The 26,452-nt window shown below is 43.3% G+C and overlaps 1 protein-coding gene and 1 long non-coding RNA gene across 4 annotated transcripts in view; both read left to right on the top strand.

Annotated features, from left to right (window-relative positions):
• b4galt2 (UDP-Gal:betaGlcNAc beta 1,4- galactosyltransferase, polypeptide 2) overlaps nucleotides 1–16,253 on the top strand; it is a 108,638-nt gene extending 92,385 nt beyond the window's left edge. For all 3 annotated transcript variants that reach the window (XM_028976341.1, XM_028976342.1, XM_028976343.1), the window contains exons 5-7: nucleotides 55–177; nucleotides 7,838–7,942; nucleotides 13,238–16,253. In XM_028976341.1, the coding sequence (XP_028832174.1) occupies nucleotides 55–177; nucleotides 7,838–7,942; nucleotides 13,238–13,388 (379 nt within the window). In that variant the 3' untranslated portion in view covers nucleotides 13,389–16,253. The remainder of the gene's footprint in view (nucleotides 1–54; nucleotides 178–7,837; nucleotides 7,943–13,237) is intronic.
• A 7,237-nt stretch (nucleotides 16,254–23,490) lies between these two features.
• Nucleotides 23,491–25,940, top strand: LOC114788846 (uncharacterized). The gene is made up of 2 exons (XR_003749575.1): nucleotides 23,491–24,172; nucleotides 25,402–25,940. It is a non-coding gene; the product is annotated as an uncharacterized LOC114788846 (long non-coding RNA).
• Nucleotides 25,941–26,452: the final 512 nt, after the last annotated feature.

Below are 26,452 nucleotides of genomic sequence, written 5' to 3'. Positions count from 1 at the left end.
TGGGGGAGATGTTATTTGGGGATGTTCATTTGTGTTTTTAAACCTCCTTTTCAGGTTGCCCTATGCAGGCTACTTTGGAGGTGTGTCCGGCCTGAGCAAAAAGCAGTTCCTAAAAATCAACGGCTTCCCTAACGAATACTGGGGCTGGGGGGGTGAAGATGATGACATCTACAACAGGTGAGACCTCCTCTCCACTCCAACCCGAGCAATGATGTTGAATGAAGACATTTGTGCCGCTAGACGATTAGCTGAACCAGACTCAAATTTCCTGCTGTGATTGGTCACTTTGACTTACAAAGAAGAAAAAGAAATCAATTGTGGCATCTTTTGCATTTTTGGATTAAGACCCATTGTCAGTAGAAATGATGGGGCCCTCGTTCGCGTAGAAACCTCAAATCTTTTTTTAACTTCCTATATCCTGTTGACTCTGTTGCAGTGATAATCAGCTTATCACATAAAGCCCATCAAAGGTTTATGATAAGCATATTTAGCACAATGACTGATATTTTAGACATGCTATTCACCTGTAAAACACACTTTATTAGCAGAATTATGCAATGTTTAAAATTCTAGACATAATAAGAAAATTTGGTCATGACAATTTAGTGTTCATGCTGTAACATTCATTTAAATTAAATGAATGTTCATATGTGTGATGCCATGGGGAAGACGGGGGACCCAGGTGCAGAACAGAACACACTTCATTCACTTTATTTGTGTTTCAAAACACAAAGTTAAAAAATGAAATTAAGTAAAAATGTATTATTAATTAATGAATGATTTTGTGTGTGTGTGTGTGTGTGTGTGTGTGTGTGTGTATATATATATATATATATATATGATAAGCATACTTAGCACATTGACTGATATTTTAGACATGCTATTCACCTGTAAAACGCACTTTATTAGCATAATTTTATTTATATATAAAATCATTCATCACTTTTTTACAATGTGCCGTGACACAAATCACCTCACATTACACCAGTGCTCGAGGCCACAAGTCAGAGACAGACAAAGCTGAGAGTGGCATGGAAAACCTTCATGAAAAGGGGAGAAACCTTGAGAGGAACCAATCCTCCTCTGGTCAGCAATAGATTACCCTGGGTTGTTGGGAGAAATGCATTCTGGAAATCACATCATATCGAGGTTATCATAGTATAGTTATGTGTTATGATATAGTATTTAGTAGTATATTAGAGGTCCAGCAGATGACTATCAAGTGGAATCAGCAGATGTCTTGTAAGGGCCAGACAGGGAAATCCATGGAGGTCATCGATGCCACATGAATGCCATTTTTGCCCAGCACACGTGTTGGTCAGGCGCTCAGATGACTGGAGAAAATAAAGGATTTCACAATTAGCGATTTTCCAATATTCTGTCTCTCACTCTGAATGCCTGTCTGTGCACAGGCGCAGTTAACAGATCCAGGGCGAATGGTGTGCAGATCTTCTTTATATTTCAGCTGTTTGTTTAGCCGTTGATGGTGCATGACAGTGTGTGGGTGATGGGATAAAGCACATCTCAGCCTGCAGCAGTGATGTCAGATAGGCCTTACACGCTTTGGTGGATTTTTATAAATAAATATATATTTTTTAAAAAGGCTTTTCATAGCTTGATAGTCACCATCACTTTGCTGCATTAAAAGCATCTAGATTCCCCCCGAGATCTCCCCCTCACATGGCACTATTTTTATTCTGATGCTATTTTGAGTGGAGGGGGGGTGGAGATGTACATCTATATTCACAGACCCTCCATGGTTTCCTGTTTAACATTGTCACTCTGGCACTGCGTTATTCTGAGCCAAATGGCCCAGTGCACTACGTCAGACTCATCACCCCTTGCAGTTGCTTGAAAGCTCCTGAAAGGGTGAGGATGTCATTGGCGCCAAGCAGTCATTAGGCTGCGGCAGAGGGCGGCATTTGAGAAGGTCAGAGTTCACTGGAGGACAAGTGTTGCTGCTCTGATGGAGGTTTCAGTTCAGCAGCCAGCTGTCAGAATGGAGGGACGAATACTACTGCATGACCCGACTTCACACCAGCAACCTCATTTCTCCTCATGTGTCCACTCCAAAACGCTTTAAATGACCATCCTGACCATCCTTGGCCATCTATTTATATGTCTGTCTAAAATCAGCAAAACACAGTCCAAATTACACAAATGACTAAAGTGACAATCATTTTTAATTCAGATATTTATGTCTTCAAATGAGTACATTTTGTGGGTGGAAAACAATATTGAAAAAGTAGTATGACTAGAACAGACTCAATATAACAGTTCAGTGGAGACTTTTTATGTTTACAGTTAGAAGTAAATATAAAATATTAGGGAATAGACTGTATATTATTAGCATTTTTTTTTATATCATCTTCACCTTATTACCATGTTTTATGGTCATAACCAGCTGATGCTGAATGATGTTGCTTAGGAACAGAGATGATAGGAAAGATTAATCTTAGGTTCCTAAGTAAGGTATTTTAATGTCTTTATTGTCCCAACAGCCATACATCAATGTAAACTGTGTTATAAATCACTACAATATATTTAGTACTGCTGTATCAAGTGCTTCATTATACACAGTTAGTTCCAAGCTGGCACTTTGATTGTCCTGCAAATGACAATATCTGATACAGCTTATCCAATATTGGTCTTAAGGTGCCTTCAACTGACCGGTACATATATTACATTAAGGAGTGACATGAATTCTCTGGATTGCTGCCATGTAAATGAGTCTCTACGTAATTGCGTGTTTTATATAAAGCCACCCAGGTTGTGCCAAGCGTCTCTTCCCCACCCCTCATTTATAACATCAGTTTGTCCCAGGAGGAGATTGTAATATCTGAGGTGCGATGCATCTCTCGAAAAAACTCCTTAAGCTGATTCCCAGAATCGATGTGTCAAGCGAACATAGCTGTGAAAGTTGGTTCCTCCTCTCACGCACATATTCACTGCAGTCCCGGCACACAGAGGGGAGGAGAAGTCCAGAATTTTCCGTCCCTCCAGGGAAAGAACGCCCGACTCACAGACTGTCACTGCCTGTGCCGTGGACAGCCCGAAGGGGTTTTTTCCCTCAGCTGTGAAACCTGGTAGTGTAAATGTTGCATGACAGGCTCATTTTGCCAGTTTTGAACCATCCCTCGGGGTGGTTGAACATGTATGGTGAGACGACTGAGTGAAGGCAACTGTGAAATTCCAGGATCTACCTGGCATTACGGCCTCCTGTTACTGGGAATAAAAGTGTGCCTTCTTTGGAAAGCTTTTGATATGAACCACTGCATGCCAGGAATATGACATAAAACATGCTCGATCCTTACACTTAAAGAACAAGACCGTTCTGAAATAATCTGCCATAGTATTGAGATTTGTTGCCAAAACAGCCCTTCAATTCATGGAACCATTTTCCCACTGCGTCTGGAAACAAAATCCTACTCGCTCCCATCAGAAGGCCTAAACTTTGTGTTGTCACTTGCTTTCTTTAAAAATTTCACCCACCACTGGATTCCATTTACATTTTACATTAACAGCATTTATCAGACCCCCTTATCCAGAGTGACTTACAATCAGTAGTTACAGGGACAGTCCCCCCCTGGAGACACTCAGGGTTAAGTGTCTTGTTCAGATACACAATGGTAGTAAGTGGGATTTGAACCCGGGTCTTCTGGTTCATAGGCGAGTGTGTTACTCACTAGGCCACTGCCACCCCTTTTAAGAGGCTAATCAATGGTCTGATCTTAATGTTATGGCTGATTAGCCACACCTTAACAGGTGTCATGGTAACCATTCTGCACACTTTTTAACTGTAACTAAATATCTTTACCAAAGTTGTTACAAAATGTAATATAAAACTACTTCTGCTATTGTCTACATCATGGCATTTCAATGAATAAAATAACATTTAAAACCTAAAAAACAGGGCTAACTATTTCTCAGATATGTTGTTCCTTATTTTTTCTTTGTCCTCCTCCTTGTAACATGTCCCATGTTAGTAATTTTTTTAAAGATTAATGCAGTGGTTGGAGCTAAGCTCAGACCTGGTGGTGTTGGATTCAGCGTGGGTACCAGTTAGGGACCAGTTTGATTGCATTCTCACTGGACTGTCGCGCCCTCTCGTTCTCTCTCTCTCAGTTCAAACTGACCTCTTTTCCAAGGGAATGACAACTGAAGTAATACTGATGATTACAATTCTCCTCAACTCCAACAGCCTAATGCAATTAAATGACCTGCAGGGAAGAGAAAGAGAAAGGAGATGTGGAGAAATTCTCAGTTAATCCAATCAAAGCCGCTCCACAGGGCTCAGCCACTCAGCAGCATTAATTATTACTACTGCAATTTGGGATGGAAGGGAAGTTTTTGGAATGGGAAGTGTTTGGAGTGATATGATTGTGCTATTAGATGATGGTCTTTCTTTCTTTAGCAATGGTAGAATTTTTTTTTCTCACATTCTATGCACAATTTCTGCTCCATGCTCTAGAGAAATCACGACTGCAACTCCCTCCTCCTCTCCCTGATTATTTTCAGGCGAAAGCAAAGCTATATAAAAACATAGAGCTGTCAGTTGAATTCAAACACACATACACATGCTTCAAATTAGGAAAGAATTTTGCATAATAGAATGGGATATACAGTCCAGGATAGTTGGGTGAGGGAACGTATTTCCCATATTCCCAATTTTTTTTTATGCTGACTCTTTTTGAGAGCATCTGGGCTGAAACCTGAAGAAGCCAGAGATTAACTGGTTACTAAGCAAAATAACATGTATTAACAAGATAATAATAATATAATACACACATTGTGAAACCTTTTACAATTTTCAGCACAACAAAACCATTGCCACGTGACTGACGTCAAGAATATCCCAGTCACATTCAACATTGCTTTTGCTGGCCTCGCCCTCGTGTTCAGGCTTTCTGCTCTTTTCTAGCAATTCAAGCTGCACTCAAACTGAATTATTGGTCTGTCACATTGTGTTGCATGCAGCAATCAGGTTTAATGTAGTATTCAATGCCAAGTTAAGCCCTTTGAGTTGTAAAGAAAGAGAAACAATGATTGGTTGCTGCTCCCGTGGTTCCTGTGAGACAGACATTGTCAAACATTTAGCGTATTGTGAGGTAGACAGTTGTTGTCTAAATGCTTTCCACATATACTCGAAGCTGATCATTGTAATCAATGCTTACAATCGATCCTTACATTATACACTGTACTATATTTATTGAAGCACAAAATACATGGAATAAATAGTTTTTTTACCACAAAAATGCTATTAGCCCCACCCCTTTCCCCATAACAAGTTCCACTCTTTTTATGCCTTAAAACCTCACACAGATTTGTGCAGGTTTTTTATTGAATTGGCGTTCTCTAGTGCCTGACTGCAGATACAGATGCATTGTAACACAGTAAATCACAGTGCAATCTAGTCATCTAAGACCCATTTGCCCAACTAAACCCCTCCCGCTATATCCCACTACAACTTCTTACCATCCTGTACAACACTGATTGGCCTGGCAACCTTCAGAATACGGGTCAGTTTCCTTACCTGCTAGGCCACGACTGCCCCTTTTCATTTTAGTCACCACTGATTAAAATTAAAAGGATATATTCCAGATACAAGTTGCCAGGTATAAACAGGCAGTTTGGGTAAAACTACGTGTAAAAATCCGCCGCCAGAGCTCTATCTCCTTCACGGCCTCAAGTGCTGGAGTAAGTAAAGAAAGAGAAGGCGAGGGAATTAGAAGGAGCAGGTGTGTGGATTTACATCCAGCTAAACTCCAATTAGCTGCTCTGATAACAGGCTGCTTTCTTCTTGTTTTATTTCCCCCCTTTGATGTGAAGAGATGAGAGTCTGGGTGCCAGGGTTTGGATTTAAAAAGTAAAAAAGAAAAGCACTTCAGCATTGCCAGGCTTTTCATGCCAACCACCCTCACACACACACACACACATAGTTTTAAATGGTTGTGTAATGCATGGCTTTTTAAATGAGGCTCCTCTATTCTCCTGCTGTACTTGTGAGCCAGGTAAAGTGTAACGGGAGGAAACAGACAAGCGTCCCTGGTTCCGGCAGTAAAAATGGATTTGAGCACCCCTGTGTAATGAAGACATGAGGTGAACAGTCTGGCAACAGTCATCAGTCTGACTAACAATGTCTCTTTCATCCTTTTAGCCCTCAAAGATTGCATTTTTTGCTAGTGTCTTTATAAAACTGTGATGCACAGATGCACATTATGGTATTAAACATGTTATTAAAATGTAGAAATAGCCTTGATTAAACATATATATGTTACATACATATATACATACATACATACATACATACATATATATATGTATGTATGTATGTATGTATATATGTATATGACATCATTATATATATATATATGTGTGTGTGTGTGTGTGTGTGTGTGTGTGTGTGTTTAGTTTCAACTTCATATGCAATACCTGATGTATTGATTATATGTAGAGCAGAGCTGTTGTCTTAGGGGCATGGTTTGGTTTAGATTTGGGGTTTGGGACATCCTGGAGGAATCTTAAATGCTGTTTTTGTTGGTAATAAGCAATACTTTAATGAGAATGAGATTCTACAAATGACTTCTGTCACCCAGATAATCTGTCCAGGCTCATCAATGTGAGACAGTGGACAAATCCATGACATCACTATTTTTGGTAAACTTTATATGGGTTTTCGTGTGGACCTTCACATTTAGATTTTGCTTGGTTAGGCTGTTTTACATATATTCGGTAGTTTGTCCAGACTGCATCAACACTGTTGGATTAAGTTCATTTTGGCATTTGACTTGGGCAGTTTGCTCTTGTGCAGTTTGCTCATGAACCATCTTTTTATATAAGGAGAGCTTTGCAACAAATAAGTATATTGTTCATAACCTTATATCATGTGTTGTCATCCATTTTGCAGGGACGCTGCTGGGATTCACACTGGGATTATTTCCTGCCCTCTCACTGAATCATTTATGACAAAGGGTCTTTCTATTGGGTGTCATTAAGAGCAAGAATGTCAGGACATTTCGCCCAAATAGACACACACAGTTGTGTGTTTCAGGGGGATTTCCTACCAATCAGAAGCTCTCTTGTCCCAGGGTGCAACAGCAGTGTGATGCTCACATGATAAACGTTACATTTTTCCTCCAAATGCCCGAGAGTGGGATTAGAATGCCTGGATTGTCCGAGCAATCTAGTGTTGCCCTAAACTGTGGCGCTTTCACATAATGTGATTGGTTTCCAGGAAATGGATGTGTGTGTGTGTGTGTGTGTGTGTGTGTGTGTGTCCACACGCTCATCTGAATATGTGTTGGTGGGGTCTGAGTGCATTTGTGTGTGTGTGTGTGAATGTCACCTGAAGACAGGACACTTTGGAAAGTGGAGCAGCTGCGGCTTCCAATCTCTCTGCTTTTCCCCTTTCGGGGCCATAATGAGCCTTTGATGAGGTGGAGCTGCTTGGTGTTCTTAGTTTGTCAGCCAGCCCAGACCCAAAAGCGACCGAGAGTATCGCAAGGCCTGCAGGTGCTGCCGACTGAGGGCGGTCCATCAGCTCAGCAGAGTTTCTGAACTCTCCATTTCTCTCCGTTTCTTATCCTTGCCTCGTCTGTTGCCGCTGGCCTCGCTGTTGTTCACCCGTGTCGATTTTATGCGATGCGTGACTTTGACGCCGACTCTGTCCCGCAGGTTCTGAATGCTTGTCTCCTTTGGATCCAACCTGCTGCACTGGCGCTTCAGAATGAAAGCTGACAGGTGTTGGCTGGGGTGTCAGCGAGGGTCGAGACTTCTGCCGCCGGCCTTTATTAGCACACCGTAGACCCTTGTCTAAACTGCATCTTCTGTTCCCCAGGATCACCCTGAACGGCATGAAGGTGTCCCGGCCAGACGTGAAGATAGGCCGCTACAGGATGATCAAGCACGAGAGAGACAAGCACAATGAACCCAACCCCCAGAGGTCTGTCTCCTATTACTCTCACCTAATTACTTTTAGACTTAAAGATTGTTTAAATCTTCTCTCCTCTCGCTCTTTAATCTTACCGTGATGTTACACTCAGCACTGACTGAGTGTTGAAGCACCAAGCTCTGGATGAACTCTCTCTGTAGCCGTTATGACTAGTAGTGATGTCAAAACTATTTATTTGGCATCAATTCATAGTACCGTGGAATAATTGTTTTTTACAAAATTAAGATTCCTTTATACAATCAGATGAGGTTTGAACCCACAAAAAAAAATTTTTATTCGTCTGTGTGAAATGGTGATAACTATTCCGTAGCATGAGTGGTTAGCACTGCAGCCTCATAACAGGAGATCTGAGTTAAATTCCCAGAGACCCCAAAGAAAACATGCTGGTTTGGTGGACGTGCAGAAGCTCCCAACATTCCCCATTTTGGAGTCCCTCATTGCCAACCACATAAAAATAGATGTTGCTACAAAAATAAAAAACCCTGGGGGACTAACTACTGAGCGGTGTTGTCTTTTGTGATGCGATGTGGCTGAGACCTCTTACACTCCTGAGCCTCTCCTGAGGGGCAGGGGTGGCCTAGCAGGTAAGGAAATGGACCTGTAATTGGAAGGTTGCCGGTTCGAATCCCGAGTCACCACTGAGGTGCCACTGAGCAAAGCACCGTCCCCACACGCTGTTCCCCGGGCGCCTGTCATGGCTGCCCACAGCTCACCAAGGGTGATGGTTCAAAGCAGAGGATACATTTCGTTGAAGCTTCACTGTGCTTCATACCTGTAGTTGTGCAGTAAAAATGTGGATTTCTGTCTGGTGCCCAGGACAGCATGTCCTGACTGTCTATCTTTAACCCTGTAATTACAAGTGTTTATCTTCTGATAAGCGCCCTCTTTTCATGCGTGACCTGCTGGTGCATCAATGGTGAATCGATGATTCCATCGCTGTGCCAACACTGTTCGGCCTGCACCGCTCCATAGGAAGAGGGGGCTTCGCAGGGGAGCAATCATTTGCAAAACTATCCCAGCATGGCGCACTGTCAAAGCCGGGCAGACTTTCATTATCAACGGCGTTCAGTCTTACAAAAAGCCCTGAGCCAGATACTAGGCGCAAAACCACAGAGCGGCTGTTAGATGCTGGAACTGGCCGCGGTGCTTTCATCCATCCGTCCGTCTATCCGTCTGCATGTCTGTCTGCCAGAAGAATTGCCAGGGACGGCGGTAATGACGGTGGGCTGCTCTGATTGCGGCTCATTTCCATTGAAGAAGGGCGGAAACCGAATTTAAATGAATAACTCTCCTCTGCCGACTCCGCCACTGTTTGTTTTTTGTCTAATCACCGGGGTGAGGAAGGTTACAGTGGAAAATGCGTCCCAGCAGTAATACGGCGGCTTATTATGCTCGAACGTGGGGCAGATTTGTATTAGTCTAGCGTGCACGGCGATGATGACACACCAGAGATGGGACTAGCCTGTTGCAACAGGTTAATTGGGAATGGAAATTGCTAATCAAGGAACATAATTGCAGATTACCTGCAACGTGTACTTTACATTTGTAAATTACTGGTTGCAGTAACCACTGCTGGAACACGTTCACCCGATGAGTTACGTGTGCAGATACGGAGATCTGCTGTCTCTCCATTCATTCATTCGTTCATTCGTTCATTTATTCATAAATCATCTGCAATTGGCATAAATAGACTATAAAGGTCACGTTTTGATGGCCCTACCAGGGAACTTTAACCAGTGAGAAGTTGCCATCTGTCAGTCACCCTAACCCGATGATCAGTGCAGAAGTGAGACAGACACACAAAAGTAGGCTGCCTGCAGATTGGCTGAGGCAATTTCACAAAAATCTATAAAATCAGATGCCACACTTTTGTCTGACGGACTTTGCTGTCCCTGACTGCCATTTTCACACAACGACTCTTTATTTTGGGGACAGACATTATGATGCCACTCTCCTTCAGTGGGGCTTTTGGCAGAGGACACAGTGCATTTAGGCGGCTGATAAATAAATCATTCTGTTCGTAAAGAACAGGTTTGGAAGACCTCATTAAGGAACCTCTGTGGACTTTCTGCCCTTTGTTAAAATACTTGAGGGATGGTATTATTTAAAGGCTGGTTGGACTGAAAAGATAAGAGATTTGAATTTTAAAAGGATTCCTAAAGTGAGCGGACTGCATAAGCTCCTTAAAAGGCCATGCTCGGGATCATAAAGGCACGTCCGCTTAATTTGGGAGTGAAAACTCAGTAGTGTGGTGTGCTGTCGAAAGTCGTATTTTAGGGTCTACGTTGCTTCTTGAAGCCAGGTCACCAAGTGTCGAGTATGTTGTCAGCTCCTTACCATGTCACCCTTGTCTTCAAAATAACTAATGGTTTTGTGGGTTTTTTTTTAATAAGGTGTGGTTAGTGCACTGTTGGCATGTTACTATTTTAAGGCAGTGAAATGGCATAGTGCTTTAGTGTTGGACATTTAGGATTTTGAAAGTGAAGTGATTGTCATTGTGAAACACCGCAGCACAGCACACGGTGACTCAACGAAATGTGTCCTCTGCTTTAACCCATCACCCTTGGGTTGACAGGCGCGTGGGGGGAAGGGGCGTGTGGGGATGGTACCGTGCTCAAGGGGACCTCAGAGGAACCTTGGCAGTTCGGGAGTCCAAGGCACATCCTTCCGATTACGGGTACCCGCTTGGCCACCACTGCCCCTATTGACATCCTGTGGATCCTTTTTTGTTGTTGTTTTTTATTCTGAATATTTTATTCTGAATATTGATTTATAATAATATTATAAACAAAATGGCAAATGAAACACAGCATTTTAACATTTGCGTCTCTACAAAGCATTATCTTTTGCTGTGATTGCATCTTTTCACTCAACCACCATAATTTAGAAAACGGGGACGGTTTCCAACAGTCCTGAACTTTATACTGAACACTTTCTGATCATTCACTCATGTTAATGAGCAGCACATTAAGCCACTTTTGAGGATGACAATAATGAACTTTCTTTATTTTTCACTTGGCTGAAGAGTGAAGATATCTATTTTTTATGGGTCTTTGTCATGGGATGATTATAATGCTGTAAAGTATGTTTCTTTCACAATATGAGAAAATGTATAATGCTAATGCTAATATGAGAATATGATGTACTTAAAATGAAATGGATGATTAGCTTTAGCTTGGACAAGATCATTTTCAAATGTTGGTCATAATTTGATACAGAATAGGCAACCGGTTAAAGGCCATCACCAACATAGTCTCGATGCTTAGGGGTTTGGTCCCACCGCGTTTAGACACGTTCACTCGGCAACATGAATCTGGAGTATCTGTCATACCCTCCAGTGGTGGCCTAGCGGTTAAGGAAGCGAACCCATAATCCGTGCCACTGAGCAAAGTACCGTCCCAACACGCTGCTCCCCGGGCGCCTGTCATGGCTGCCCACTGCTCACCAAGGGTGATGGTTAAATGCAGAGGACACATTTCGTTGTGTCACCGTGTGCTGTGCTGCAGTGTCTCCCAATGACTTTCACTTTTCAGACGCACTTCATATGCACGAGTTCCTGCCCGCTGTTTGTGTCTCTGGTTGGTTATTTCAGCAGGAACAGGACGTTTGGAGCTGTGAGGTACTGCTGGCCAGCTTCCATATAATAATCTCGCAGATTAGCAGGCTCTGCCTCGCGGCCAGATTTGATAATATTAAAAAATAAGCAAATGTGAGCCTTTTCCCACTTTAATCTCATTCATAAGGTATAATCCTTGCATGCCCAGAGTGGATGGATCTCTGATGTGTAAATTATACCCAAAATTAGTTTCTCGTGGAAGTGTGCCCAGGCGCCTGTGCAGATGGCAGGGGAGTGTCAGGAGTTTTTTATTTATTACACCCTTGTTGTTTGGCAAAGCCACATTATTCTTACTGCTTTTTAAGATTTTTTTTGTTATGAAGACACTGCAATAAAAACCTTACTTTGTAGCGTTTTGCAGTGAGAAACATTTAGGGGAGAACTTAACACAGTAAGGAGCCAACTTTAACACAGGAAAAGCTGTTTTACTTTTTTGAACACTCACTAGCTTGGCTGTGGATTCCATGGCCCATACCGGGACATTGGGCACAGGGCAGGGACCCACCCAGGATGGGGCACCAGCCCAACGCAGGCCAGTCAGTTACTCATACCTATGGCCAATTTAGAGTCAAGTTCAAGTTGAGTTTTACTGCCATTGCAGCTACATACAAGTTAGATAGACAACGGAACCTGGTGCCACGTGTAACATTCAAACAAAGTTACATACCGACATAAAGTGCACTGTCAGGATCCGGTCTGGATGGGGCTACTCCGGATTTTTGTGTTTTTCCTGATTGTTTTTACCGGTGTCTGCCTGTATAACGCTGCCCTGTTTGTCCCTGTTCGTGTTTGGTGATGTTTCCCCTGTCGTGTGATCCATGTAATAAACCCCTGTCTCGTGACGTAGTGTGTATGCGTCCTCCTTTCTCGCCATGTCCAGCCACTGTGACATGCATGTGTGCAACATCGACAAACCGGGCAACATAGAGTACAAACATGGGACACAGGCACTACAAGAAAAACAGGATCCAAATTCATTGAACTTTTCCATAATATAAAGATAATCCATCAGTGTCTTATAACTCAGGTCATCATCATTATGAAGCATGGAAGCAGGATCGGTTTCAGCACTTTACTTGTTTAATCATAGACTTTGTCGGTAATTTCAGAAAATAATAATCATCCCTTTTGATAGGTCTGCTCTGTGTAGGTGCATTGTTCAGTTCAAACGACTCTGAACACAAAAACCGTCTTTGTTTTTAGTTTCTATATCTTTCCTCTGGTCTATTACCTGCTTTTTGCCTGAATTGGAGTCATTGGAAAGCCGCTTTTTATTTCTTTATTTCTTTGGTCCATGCCCTTGAAAGTAGTCTTGTGAAATCAATGCGTGTTTCTGCGAGGCCCTGTGGAAATGCATTGCAGGCGGGCTTATTAGAGAGAAACCGCCCGACTCTACTGATTCCAGTAAAGGAGGCAGGAGTGAGAGCTGCTTTGGAGGTTTGTGCCGGGCGAATGTTTCATTGTGGCAAAAGGCCTGGTAAAAAAAAAAATGGAAGGAGCCGGTATCTGTCTTGGGGGGGGGGAGCGGTGCATCGGCAGGGTATTCCATCTAATGGCTGCTACCCACAAAGCCGTACAAATTAGCGTCCATTAAAGAGAACTCAAATGAAATGGGTACTTAGAGTGAATCGCCTCCAAAATAAACTCTTTCCCCTTTCTTTCCTCACCAGGTTCAACAAAATCCAGAACACTAAAAACACAATGAGAAAGGACGGAATCAGCTCGCTGGTCTACCGCCTGGTCTCAGTGAAGAAGTACCCCCTCTACACAAACATTTCCGTGGAGATCGGCAAGCCCCCGCCACGACCTTTCAAGGGATAGTGGGACGATGAAGTCTATCCACCGCTTCCTGCTGCACACACACTGTTGTACTCTTCACAAACGATAAAAATATAGAAATGGTGGGTGAAGGGGGGGTTGGTTTTGCACGGCTGTCTGGAATGGGAGGCATAAAACTGCAGACCTTTTTTTTTTTGAGCCTCTCAGCCTGAGAAGGAAGCATCACCAACACACACACAAACACATTCTCAACGCACCCGGCGAAGTGTCCAGCTGGGTGTTCCAGCCCAGCAACACTGTGCAGAACCAGGTGTGGTTGCAGTGAACTCCCCACCGGGGGCGCCGGTGGTGACTTTTACTTACGAGGACTCCACTCTGCTGTACTGGGTAAAAGGGAGGGGCCAATAGGACGGACAATCTGCTTCTTCTGATGTAAATCATGTTGTAAATTGCAAAATGAATGTGTCTTGTACCTGCAGCCACTGCAGAGTTCAACTTTTTACCCCTCTCTCTGTCCATATGTCCTTGGTTGATGGAATAGATGCTGGAAGTGAGTCTGTGGAACATCTTTAGTTCCAGTTTCTTTCTTTTTTTTTCTTGACAGATTTGTTTAGCTGTGATGGAAGATACCACCTACTGTCAGGTGAACACAAATGGACAGTTAGATAGATGTTGTTAAGTGTCTCGTTTGGAGTGAAAAATTAAGGAATGCGACCTGAGGGACGCTGGGTTTAATGCTCTCTTCATCCGGAAACATTTCACTCACCCATTGGTCCACCTGGGCTGCTGTTGGTGTTTGATCGACTATGATTCTGTCACAATTTTTTAAGAAATGACACCTTCACATTCAGCTATGAAGAAGCATCTAGTTTGCTGCCCTCTTGTGGACACTTCATCAATGGCTTGATTTTTTTTTACGTACAACACAAATACACTGATGTTAAAACAGCAGTCTGTATTCATAGAAAGTGTATAGTGTATGCTCAGTCTACAAAAATAGAATATACAAAGCCCTACTACCCTTTTTACAGAAAAACCTCTTTAAAGAGCTTTTAAAGAGTTCCATATTTCTTTGTTGTCTTCTCTTTTTTGCCACTATCTGTTTTATTCCCTTTTTGTACTGCCTAAAACCAAACTGATGCCTTCTTATTTTATTTTATTTTATTGTGTGAGGGGCAAACAAGGGAACGCTGCATTCCGGGTGGTTTTGTATGGAGTTTTTCTTTTGTACGCTATCATTCACTCTCTGTCCCACTTCAAACTGAAATGGAAGTCCAACTTGTCACTTTTCTTTTAAAGAGCCTTTGACTACATTTTCCCTTTCTTTTTGTCCATTGACTTTTTGCCTCCCCTTGCCATTCCTAGTGTGTCTTTAATACAGCATTGCCTTTGGTTTTACTGCTGACCCAAGCTGAAGATACACCGTTCCACTTTAGTGTGAAGACCTCTTGGGTGTCTATCTGATGCCTGTTTTATACATATAAATATATGTTGGAGCTTATGGGTGCTCCTCAGAGAAAACCCCAGCTTCTGGCCCTGTCTGCTTTACTTGGGTTATAGCCTTCAGAGAGCTGCCTGGCCCTCAGTATCATTTCACCTGCAGAAGACAGGGGACAGAGGAACCGGAAAGAATGGAAAAGTGAACAGGTTTTTCTTCTCCCAGGTCATGGTGCAGGTTTCCTAATACAAGATACTTAAAAAATCGAAAGCATCTAACTACGTTTTTGTTTGTTTTATGGAAAGTTCATTTGACTTTAATTTGCTGTGGAATCAATGCAGGTCTTTTGTGCTGCATGACTTAAAAACAAAAAAAAAGAAAGTTCCATTTTTGTTTTTGATACATGGATTAGAATTTCCTGACTCTTTCTCACATCGAGTGTGGTATTGTTTGGCCAGACATGTAGCTCAGAACAGTAAGTTCGGACTGGTAGCGGTAATGCAACGAATCTGAAGCATTTTCTCCCAACCCTGCATTGCTGTATTCAGAATACAAAGCATCACAATGTCTACCAAGTGGAGCTTCAAGGAGTTTAATCTCAATACTGAATGCTTTTGGTGCAGGAAACATGTCAGTTCGAATATCTTAACTTGAGTTGTCTGATGTTCACTGGTAAAAAATAAATGACGTGCCCCAGGGGACGCGAGCAAATACTCAGCCCCCACCCTCAGCCCCTGACAAAGAAACGGCCTCGACTATTTAGCAGTTCATACTCAGATGGTTTTTTGAAAACTTTGGCTGCTGACGGGCTAATCATTATTTTTTAACTTGTGGCTGAGCAATTCTAGAAGACAAAAACCGACGAGTGCGAACATTAGCATATTCGGTTGCACGCCACACCAAGAGTCTTCGTCTGGCCCAGTAGGCCATGTATTAATTAACTGTTAAAAAATCTATTGCATCTCACCGCCATTTTTGGTTCATATTTTGCGTTCGTACGAAATACTTCAGAATGCTTTGCATTACCGTTAATAGTGTGATTGGTGCACAGTGTGTCATCAGTTCTATGATGTGGCTGAAGAGTGAAGATATCTATTTTTTATGGGTCTTTGTCATGGGATGATTATAATGCTGTAAGTGTACAGTCCCTGTTGCCTGAAGTAGATTCCCATTTTTAATCTCCTTTTTTTCACTTCACTTCTTTTCTGTTCTATTCTTTTCTGTCTATCTATCTGTTTTAGAATCTTGCTAACCATTATCTTTTGAGGGTTTTTTTTTTTTTTTGGAATCTTTCGGATGATGAACAACAGAAACCCATTACGGAACAGGACAGCTTGTATGGGAAACAGACTTCTTCTGCCTGACTTGGGCACTTGGGCCTGTAGAGCATTTTTAAAGATTTACTGTACCTATCTAGGATTTTGTACACTGAATGTCAAAAAAAAAGTTATATCTTATATAGAATGCATAATGTCATATCAAACATACCTTTTTTCTATACAATCAATAAATCTGATCATGAAAGATTGCAAAAAGATTTCTGCCCTGCTGAATATTTACAAGAGTTGCTTTTTTTTTTTTTTTTATTAGTACACCACAATAGCTTGAATTAAGGGCTATGCAAGGTGAAACAATAACCAAAGTTGCTCCAGTTCCTGTTTTTGACACCCAGGAGGAAATGCTGCCCAGGCCGGCAAAACACTGATCATCCTCTGAGACGATTGGGAGTGTCACGCTGTCATTCATGCCAACTTAGGCTGCCATATGACAGCTGTGAATATATTGTGCTCTAAGCTACAGCCTGCCGAGAACGATTGCAGCCCAGGTTTTTAACAAACTTTTAAATACACAAGAAAGGAAGTCCCAGAGATGACGCACAAACATGACAGATTTATTACTGATGGTCCTTCCACTGTCAGTGGAACAGGACAATGACGGTGTAAGAATGGACATCACGGGAGCCTGCTTTTGCCTTGCATAACAAATGTCTGCAGGGGGAGGTGTGACATTCCTGTGTCGACGGTTGTGGGTGAAGATTCGACACCCCGGTTTTTACATGCCTTTTGTCCGACGTCAACGTGTGAAGTATCAGTCTGCTCACATGTGGAAAAAGGGACCTCTGAGGGGTAAAATTTTTATTTTCTCTGTAACCTTGGTACCTTTTTACAGAGAAAATAAAAATGAGAAGAAAGAGTAAAGAGGGAGAAGAGAAAGAGAGGGGGGGAGAAAGGCTCAGAAGCCTCCCGGCTTCCGATGGAAAACCCCCTGAGCAAGAAGCTCAGAGGTCCTACAGGAAGTTGTCACTGGTCTAAAGGAAGTTGTCACTGACCAATCAGAACCTGTTGTTTCTGATGTCACGCCCCCGGTGCCTCCCATTTGGGGAAGACAAAGAGGGTGGGCGGTCCTGGCGGCTGATACTTCACCCGTTGACGTCGGACAAAAGGCATGTAAAACACCTCCCCCTGCAGACATTTACATTTACATTTACAGCATTTATCAGACGCCCTTATCCAGAGCGACTTACAATCAGTAGTTACAGGGACAGTCTCCCTGGAGCAACTTAGGGTTAAGTGTCTTGCTCAGGGACACAATGGTAGTAAGGGGGATTCGAACCCGTGTCTTCTGGTTCATAGGCGAGTGTGTTACCCACTAGGCTACTACCACCCACCCAGACATCTGTTATGCAAGGCAAAAGCAGGCTCCCGTGATGTCCATTCTTACAACGGCCTGCCTGATTTCTGACATCCGGCGATGCAAGTACTGTTCATTTCGTGCCCGTTGAAAACCGTCCACGTGTGCAAGTCTGGTGCCCTGCAGAGAGAGGGAGAGAAAGAGAGAGAGACAACAGGATTGTGCACACAAGCCAAAGCTTTAAGCAAACATTTGATTATTAGCTGCTCACTATTGGTTCGGCATCGCTCGCCTCTTAATAGATCCAGTATTTGTGGATCCAAATCAGCACACAATTCTCTCTACGTTCTACATTCATCGAAAACTGATGCTAACGTGTGGGAATTGTTTGCCTAGATGACAATAATTCTTTTTTTTTTTTCTGGTATGTATCTGTGAACAGTAGTTTGGTTTGCATGCCCTCCAGTCCCGGTAAAACACGTGCCGCTGCATCAATATCTGGCCAAGTGCTAAATCCCATACAACAGAAGAGCTCTGAGAACCGATTCCTAGAGGCTCGTCTTACATGCGGGGTGCGGCTGAAATAAGAACGAGAGACCCTGCCACTTAATGAGTACAATCTCGTATATAAAAAGAATAGCATGAAAAGGCAGCTTTAGGCCCGTGATAAACGGCAAAGCAGCCTGCAAAAGAGACCCTGCAGACGACAGGCAAATGTCTTCATGTCTCAAAGGAACAAAGTGGGAATTAGTCACTCCTTCAAACGGATGCTATTTCTGCTGGATCCTCGCTGTCTGTCAGGCCCGGTTCTACATTACACCTGCTGCGTGTGTGTGCGCGTGCGCGCGCGTGTGTGTGTGTGTGTGTGTGTGTGTGTCCGTGCGTGCGTGCGCGCACGTGGACATATCACAGCAGCATGCTTTCACCGGATGACGACAACATTGCATTGTGGGAGTTACATGTGAGAGGAACAAATGTGCAACCTAAAGACCAATCATTTGGAGCAATGGAGGTATTTGGCCTGGCGCTTAACTGGCAGCCCTCCGCCGCACCTTGGGGAATTTCGCTGGTTTGGTGCTGCATTTCCGCTCACTGGCTGTAATTAGCCAGCTCATTTACAGCGCTAATGATAAAGCAATCACTTGTTAACAGGGACGGCAGCCAGATGCGTTTGTTTGCCATCTTTACATTCGGGGCATCGCAGCCCACTTTGGCAGACAGGGCGCAGCCGGCTACCAGTCAAATGGCAGTGCCAGCCCAGTCACAAGTGCACTGCTGATGGCTGCCAGTCAGACACAAGGCGGTCTCTCTTCTCTTGCATGCAGTCCTGCTGGTAAGATGGGAAATCCCAGGTCTGTGGCATTTGGTGAAGGTCCCCCGCCTGTATCTCTGTCAAGCGGCGACTTCCCCCAAACAAGAGGCGTCAAAAGCCAGCGGATGGCTTGAGGTGTCACGACGAGAGAGACAAGGCAGAGACACCAAAGGACAAATCCTGATTGTTCTGTGGGAACTTTACCTCAGGGGCAGTGGTGGCCTAGCGGTTAAGGAAGCAGCCCCGTAATCAGAAGGTTGCCGGTTCAAATGCCGATCTGCCAAGGTGCCACTGAGGTACCACTGAGCAAAGCACCGTCCCCACACGCTGCTCCCCGGGCACCTGTCATGGCTGCCCACTGCTCACTCAGGGTGATGGGTTAAATGCAGAGGACAAATTTCACTGTGTGCAAACAGGTGAGGGATTTTGGGGATTTCTATATTTCTATAAGTTTAATATTCAGTATCCAACCATTCAAATTCAAATTGTATTTGTCACATACATAGTCATACACAGTATGATATGCAGTGAAATGCTTTGGGTCAATGCTCTTCTGGAAAACATTGGGTTCTGCACTTATGTTTGTTCCTGTTTGCCATGAACAACCTGTTACACAGAACAATTTACAAGAACGATTAAGTCATTTAGCAGAGTAACATTACCACCAACGCTTTTATCAGACCACAGGCAGCAGCATCACAATTAGAAGCAACAGTTAAAGCCACCAAAAAAACGGTTAATCTCAAAGATATTGTGGACAAATATAATAACAGGTAATTTAAACAGCTCGGAATAAAGGAACATGCTGGCGTGGTTTACCACATGGCGCAATGTCTTTAACAGAGTTGGAGGAGGATTGTGGAGGTGCAGGAAATGAGCTGGAAAAAAGCCCATCAGTGCCGAGCGGAGAGGCTGCACCAGACTGAGTTAAATGACTTTGATTATCACCACAGGGGTCCGCCTGCATTAGCCATCACAGGCAAATCGGATGGAGAATGTAAATCCCGTTTATGCCACAAGAGATGTTTGTTTTCATCTGTTAACACAGAGCATCCAAATGCCCTTGGGATGCCAAGGCACCGTGGCAGACGGTTTCCACTCTTCCAGCAAGTCACGTGATCTATGTGCCCCGTTCACTACCATTTATTAATCCTGGCTGATCAATGGCTATTGCCAGTCAAGAGGAACAGAAGCAGCATCAGGTAAACAGCAGGTATAAGATGTGGTATGTAATATTTTCAAGGAAGAAATTACACAGTCTGTAACAAGTCCTTATATATTATTTGTGCTTCCACCGTGCACTTTAACATCATATGACCCAGACCTACAATCATGATAAAAAAAAATCCACCGCATTCCACAACACACATAATCAAGGCTTTATTTGAAATGCTTCAGTGTGTGACTGCCCCCTACTGGGACGTTTTTATTGATGTCTGCATGTTGCAATGAACATAATGTATATGAATGTATATAATTTTGCACTATTTTCTGTGCATTTGTGTTTATGATTTTTATATCAGGATTAAGGGAGGCATAGCTAATTAGCTTATTATTGCATGTTAGTTAACCAGTCAAGTCTAAAGATTCTGAATTTATTGACAATTACACAAATTGACAATTCACTGATTTAAAAAAAATGTCATTTAATGGTTTAAAAAAAAAAAAGCAAAACCAAAGAACATCAACCCAGCAGGGAAACTGCTTAAAATGAAACGCTTTATTATGTCATTTTAACATTATGGACTGGATTTCTACGAGATTTTCACATTCTCTCGCCAAGCGATTGTCAGTCTGGTCTTGTTCTTTATAAGTTCACACTCACACACTTACCATAACCGCTTAGTCCTGTTACTCAAGGTCGCAGCTGCTGGAGCCCATCCTTGGACACACCCAGCGTGGGGCTCAATTTAATGGTGGATCCAAAATCTAGACACTTAATGTCAAGATGTGCTGTTATTTTTAGACACTGAATGTCCACTACTGATATCTGCTGGACAAAAACTGGAACAGCACTTCATGCATTTTCATTACACATTTCTTTGTTTCACACTTGTCAACTTGCACAAATCCCCAGACAGAAAGATGATTTTTTTTTCAAGAACATTTGATCGTTGTTGCTTAGCCTAGATGTAGCATCCTTTGTGTCCAAACCAAAGAAGATGAATAAATGAATGTACATGAAGTACATTAGAAACACACAATGCAAAATTTAGATTATAAACATGGCAACGTTTTGCAAAGTGAACACATCTGAGAGGCAACATATTAATGAATCTAGACAGAGGTGGTCCTTTTAGGTTCATTTTTTTGTCTCAACCATCAACGATTTGTCCCGTCTTGGTATAGTTTTATTTTCTTCAGTTGATATCAGCCGCTAAGCACCATCACATTCTGTGGTTTTTATGATAAATCTGATTATATTTATCTCTTTAAAGCAAGCATTTTATGAAAACTGCATCAAACGAAAAACAAAGGAGGTGCAACAAAAGCCAGCCTGAGAAACAACCAAACAAAACAGCTGTTTAGGGCCCGCACTCCATCAGAAGCCCCAAGAGCACATGAGATATTGCAAAAAGGTAGATCGATAATTCATTTTTGTGTGCAGATGCAAGGTAAACTCAGCACCTGCCACAAGACGAATGCATGTAAACGTTTATTTCATAGATAAAATGAATAAAGTGATATGGCCAAAATGAGTTTTCTTCACTTTCATGTAATTGGACTACATGACCACCAGCAAGAACATTGGTGAGAATGTGAGGACTGAAAGACACTCAAAAACATGATCCCCTAGATATGAATATATGAAATATTCTTATTAAATACTTTGTTCTTTTACAACAAAACGTATCAACCCATGGAGGTCTGGATTTGGAGTCACTCAAAATTAAAGTGGAAAACACTCTATGTGCTGATCCAACTTAGAACTTGCATGGAACTCTAGGCTGAGTGAGACTCCCTGTAAATGGAGAACCTATAAAACTGTAAATGGTCTCGCACCGCAGTACCCGAGTGAACTCTTAGTTATTTACAATCCGTCACGCCACCCTGCGTTCGAAGGGTGCGGGGTCACTACTGGTACCCAAAGTACAGAAGGTCACAGCTGGGAGCAGATCCTTCTCCTTCTCCACAGCTCCGCAGCTGTGGAACGGCTTGCCAGTCAGTGTTCAGGAAACAGAGACAGTAACTGAAATTGGTTAAAAATCCCAGACACAGTATCGATTTTAAAATACACTTTATTACACAGTCACCTAGTCATAGACAGTGTTCAGTTCACCTCTGTGTGGCTGTCCTAGAAAAATGTACGCAAATATTACACAAATGTACCACTCTAACTACGTATTAATGTACCAGTTGGACAATGCTACCGTCTGCCGTAGCTGCTGTTCCCAGATCATCTCGAGAGTCCAGTGAAGAGACCACCAGAGGGATGAGACAACTCAGCATGAAATGTACCAGAGGGTCACCACAGCCACCACCATCATAATGACAAAGTCTTCAAGGATCTTCAAATGGACCAGTAATATTATAATGGACATGCAATGTGCACCATGACACTGGACTAAAACTAACTCTGCACTGTCCAGTATGTCCAAACATGGTCAGATTCTCTATACTGTACTTTTCTACCACTACACCTGTTGTACTTTTTTCTTGTCTTGGACAAATCATCACAAACCCTGCACTGACACCAATTGCAGGCTCACTCTACCCTGGAAGGGGGTCCCTCTCTATATCACTCCTTCCCAGGGGTTCTTCCTTTCTTTCTCTCCTACAGTTTTTTTTTTTTTTGCAGAAGGGTCAAGTGTGGGGGTGTTAAATGTAGGGCCTTTCAAAGCCCATTGAGACATACTGTATGCGATTATGGGCTATATAAGAAATAAATGTTGTTGTTGATAACTGGATTGTGGCCAATTGTCCAGTATAAGGGAGGTGTTCAGACCTCCTTTGATGGGCTTTCTCACCCTTGGCTGCTGGGGGTCTTAGCCCCTAGATTCTAGGCTATTCTCTACTGCTTCCCCTTGCTTCTCTGGGGTCAAGACTCACCCTGTACCATTTTACATACAGTTGTGTGAAAAAGTGTTTGTCCCCTTTATAATTTCTTCCTTTTTTTCTGGCTGGGCAACTCAAGGACAATCACAGAATTGTCCTGAAGCCACTCTTTGCATATAGTGTATTTAGGGTCGTTGTCCTGCTGAAAGATGAACCGTCGGCCCAGCCTGAGTTCGAGAGCACTCTGGAGCAGGTTTAAAGTGAAGTGATTGTCACATGTGATACACAGCAGCACAACACACGGTGCACAGTGAAATTTGTCCTCTGCATTTAACCCATCACCCTGAGTGAGCAGTGGGCAGCCATGACAGGCGCCCGGGGAGCAGTGTGTGGGGACGGTGCTTTGCTCAGTGGCACCTCAGTGGCACCTTGGTGGATCGGGACTCGAACCGGCAACCTTCTGTTTACGGGGCCGCTTCCTTAACCACTAGGCCACCACTGCCCCCAAATCCTGGTTTTCATCCAGGATGTCTTTGCGTGCTGCTGCAGTCGTCGTTTCCTCTTTAGTGCGTCACAGAGGCACGGAGATTCCCCTGTGGAGCAGTTACTCGTTTTAGACAACGAATATTTTACACGCACACGACCAAGCCAGGGCCGGAGCAGCCGAGAAGCCGGCGGCGGCGGCTCCGCGCATGCGCGGTTCATTTGCGGTTCTGGACGCGGAAGTGCGAACATCTCCTGCTCTGACAGCAGCTGGGCGTGGCTGCTCAAACGGGCACAATGCACCAATGGCACAAGGAATGTCGCTAGATTAAAAAAAAAATAATAAAAAAACGAGTCGCCAGTGGGGTATTAAACGCTCGAAAAACTAGCTGAAGATACCGGGCGGCAGTGACGTACTTCCGGTAAATGGCTGGCCATTTTTCCCGCCATGTCCCTTAAGAAAACGTTTTAACTACAGCGGGCCAGTAGCACGACGTCCGAACACTGTTGTGTGCCTTTGTGCCGGGCGTCCAGCAAGTACAACAAAGTGCTCAGCTTTCACACACACACCCCCCCGACGAGGAGGTCCGGCGTAAGTGGATCGTAGCCATCCGGAGGGCGAACTTCGCGGTCAGCTCCCACACCCGCGTCTGTAGCCGCCATTTCAGAAAAGAGGACGTCCGGGACTGTACTTGCCAGTCAGTGTGATACGACGGAGGACGGCGGCTGCTGAAGAAGGGAGCGGTCCCGACGTTGTTCGAGTGGAATGGTTACTCCGGCCCGCCACCGCGCCTTGGGCTGCGGGAGAGGAGAGAGCGACCCGCGGAGGGGAAAACGCGCAGCGACTACGCCACAGCCCCGGGTCCCGCCGCTTTCGGCCTGGCCCTGGCCCTCAGGGAGGAGACCCTGCGGCTGAGAAACCAGGCGTTTCGCGGCCTCGAACGAAAACATTCGCTTCTTCACGAGGTGAGATGCAGCCGCCCTGAGGATGACGTCACGCAACGACTAAAAACACGAGCCGTCGTCGGGAGCCAGCGCGCTAACACGTTGCAATTGCGTTGTGCAGATTTGCGTCCTTTGACCACCTCATGCGCTTCTGGGCATGAGTCGAGCCGACACTGCCGTTCACGATCGCCGCGACAGAGCCACACACATCTGCAGTGAATATTCACGATGGCTTGTCTACATTTAACTTAACGTAATGTCTCCAATGCATCACCTACGTTTACAACTTTTATTTTGACAATTAAAGGTCCTCTTATAGCACTTAGCGGTCCCCTGATACTGTGTCTGAAGTCTCTTGGTGCAGAATTACTGCCACTTTGATCCAGTCCCACAATGATATTTCCCCAGGACACGCCGTTTCGGTGTCTGTAGCTTTAAATGCTAATGAGGAGGAGGGAGGCGGGACGAGGAGGAGAGCGGCCTATCGAAGTTCAGGGGGCATTCGTCGAAATGACGTCATCAAAACAATTCACCAACCACAACGTTTGGCGCCGACAGGACGTTGTGTCGGCGCTTTTTCCAGAAAAAAAAATCCCCTTTTGACAACAAACTCCATATGCGGTGGTCTGAGCTGCAGCTCTCTGAACGGCGAACCAGATTGGGCAGAGCACTCTTTACACCTCGACATTTCTGTCCACTGCAGGACCATAGTGGAACTCGTATTAATGTTAAATAATCTCACAGAGTGAAATTTTCATGATAGGGGGCCTTTAAGTACATTAATTGTACAGGGTGGGCCATTTATAAGGATACACCTTAATAAAATGGGAATGGTTGGTGACATTGAACACATTTTATAAGTGGTCAGAAACTTGTAAATAACTCATGAAAGAATAAAGTTACGTGAGAACCAAGTACACCATTGTTTTTCTCTAAATTTGAGGTCACGTGACCCTCTTCCTATTGAAAAAAACAAAAGTTGGATCCAAGATGGCCGACTTCAAAATGACCACTATGGTCACCACCCATCTTGAAAAGTTTGCCCCCTCACATATACTAATGTGCCACAAACAGGACGTTAATATCATCAACCATTCCCATTTTATTAAGCTGTATCCATATAAATGGCCCACCCTGTATATTCATTTGTTAGACATTATATAACATTTTATTTGGATGAACAATATAGATAAAATCATAATAGCTCAGTGGTAAAATGATGTAATGGCTTGTTAAATCTTTTTTGACAGACTCATTCCTTGCAGCCCATAGATGAGATGTTAATGCAGAGAAAATAAAGAAACATTTACCAGCGGCATTCACAAACTATGCAGACACTACAGTCATCATGCACTGCACAGAGCTCAGGTGCCAGTGTCCAACATCACTTCTTCTGCAAAGTGAAGTGTTCTCAACCTACAAATCCCACTGTACCCTTAAAGGCCTGCTTGGCGTTGCTCCACATGGAGCAGTAACATTCATCTCTCCGTTGTATGCAGGATCCATCAGTGACAGACAGGTCATGCGAGAGTCTGGCATTCTGCCCCTGTTGAAACCCGGGATGGCCATCATGGTTGACAGAGGGTTTCGTGTCTGTTGATTGTGACTGGTTGACTCTGTCATGTACTACAGTACTGCTGTACAAACAAGTGCCCCAAAGAGATTATGCTTGTTAAATATATCTTTATATAGGTACTGTAAGTACAGAAAATGTTTCATCTGTATATTCTTTCCTTTTGTCAAATGTATGCTTTTGATTTATTGGAATAAATTCACTTTGTTCAACTTGGCTCTATCAGTACCTGTCCAATTGTGCAGAGTTGTTTATTTGCCTTAATAGAATTGTAATTAAATTCAATATTTTAAATGCCTAATTACAACACATTTCATATCACATTTAAGGTCAAGAGCTTATAAAGTTAGTCAAACTCAACAAATCGTGATCAGGAAACAGCAACAGATGACCGGACCTGGGTCATACAGCATCCTCTCATAAAAAAAAGAACAGAATTAACAAGAGAGGGAGAGAAGTCTGTATGCTTTGCCAATTGCCAACTCATGTTTTAAAAGATCTTATTTGATTCGTAGTAATCAACAACATTTTAAATTGACCTCTAAAAACATTACATGCTAACTATCCTTCCAGTGCCCCGATGTTGGCATGGTTTGCTTAATCTAATTTAATACGTGTAAAACAATTTTAAAAAATGACTGTTTAATGTACATAGGTTATATTTTGCCATAATTATTACTAGTCCTAGTTGCAGAAGGAACTGTGGAGGTCAAATGAAAAAAAGAATG

The sequence above is a fragment of the Denticeps clupeoides genome, chromosome 4 (genome assembly GCF_900700375.1).
Source record: "Denticeps clupeoides chromosome 4, fDenClu1.1, whole genome shotgun sequence".
In the NCBI taxonomy this organism is placed as follows: Eukaryota; Metazoa; Chordata; class Actinopteri; order Clupeiformes; family Denticipitidae; genus Denticeps; species Denticeps clupeoides.
This window is presented reverse-complemented; position numbering and strand designations above follow the sequence as displayed.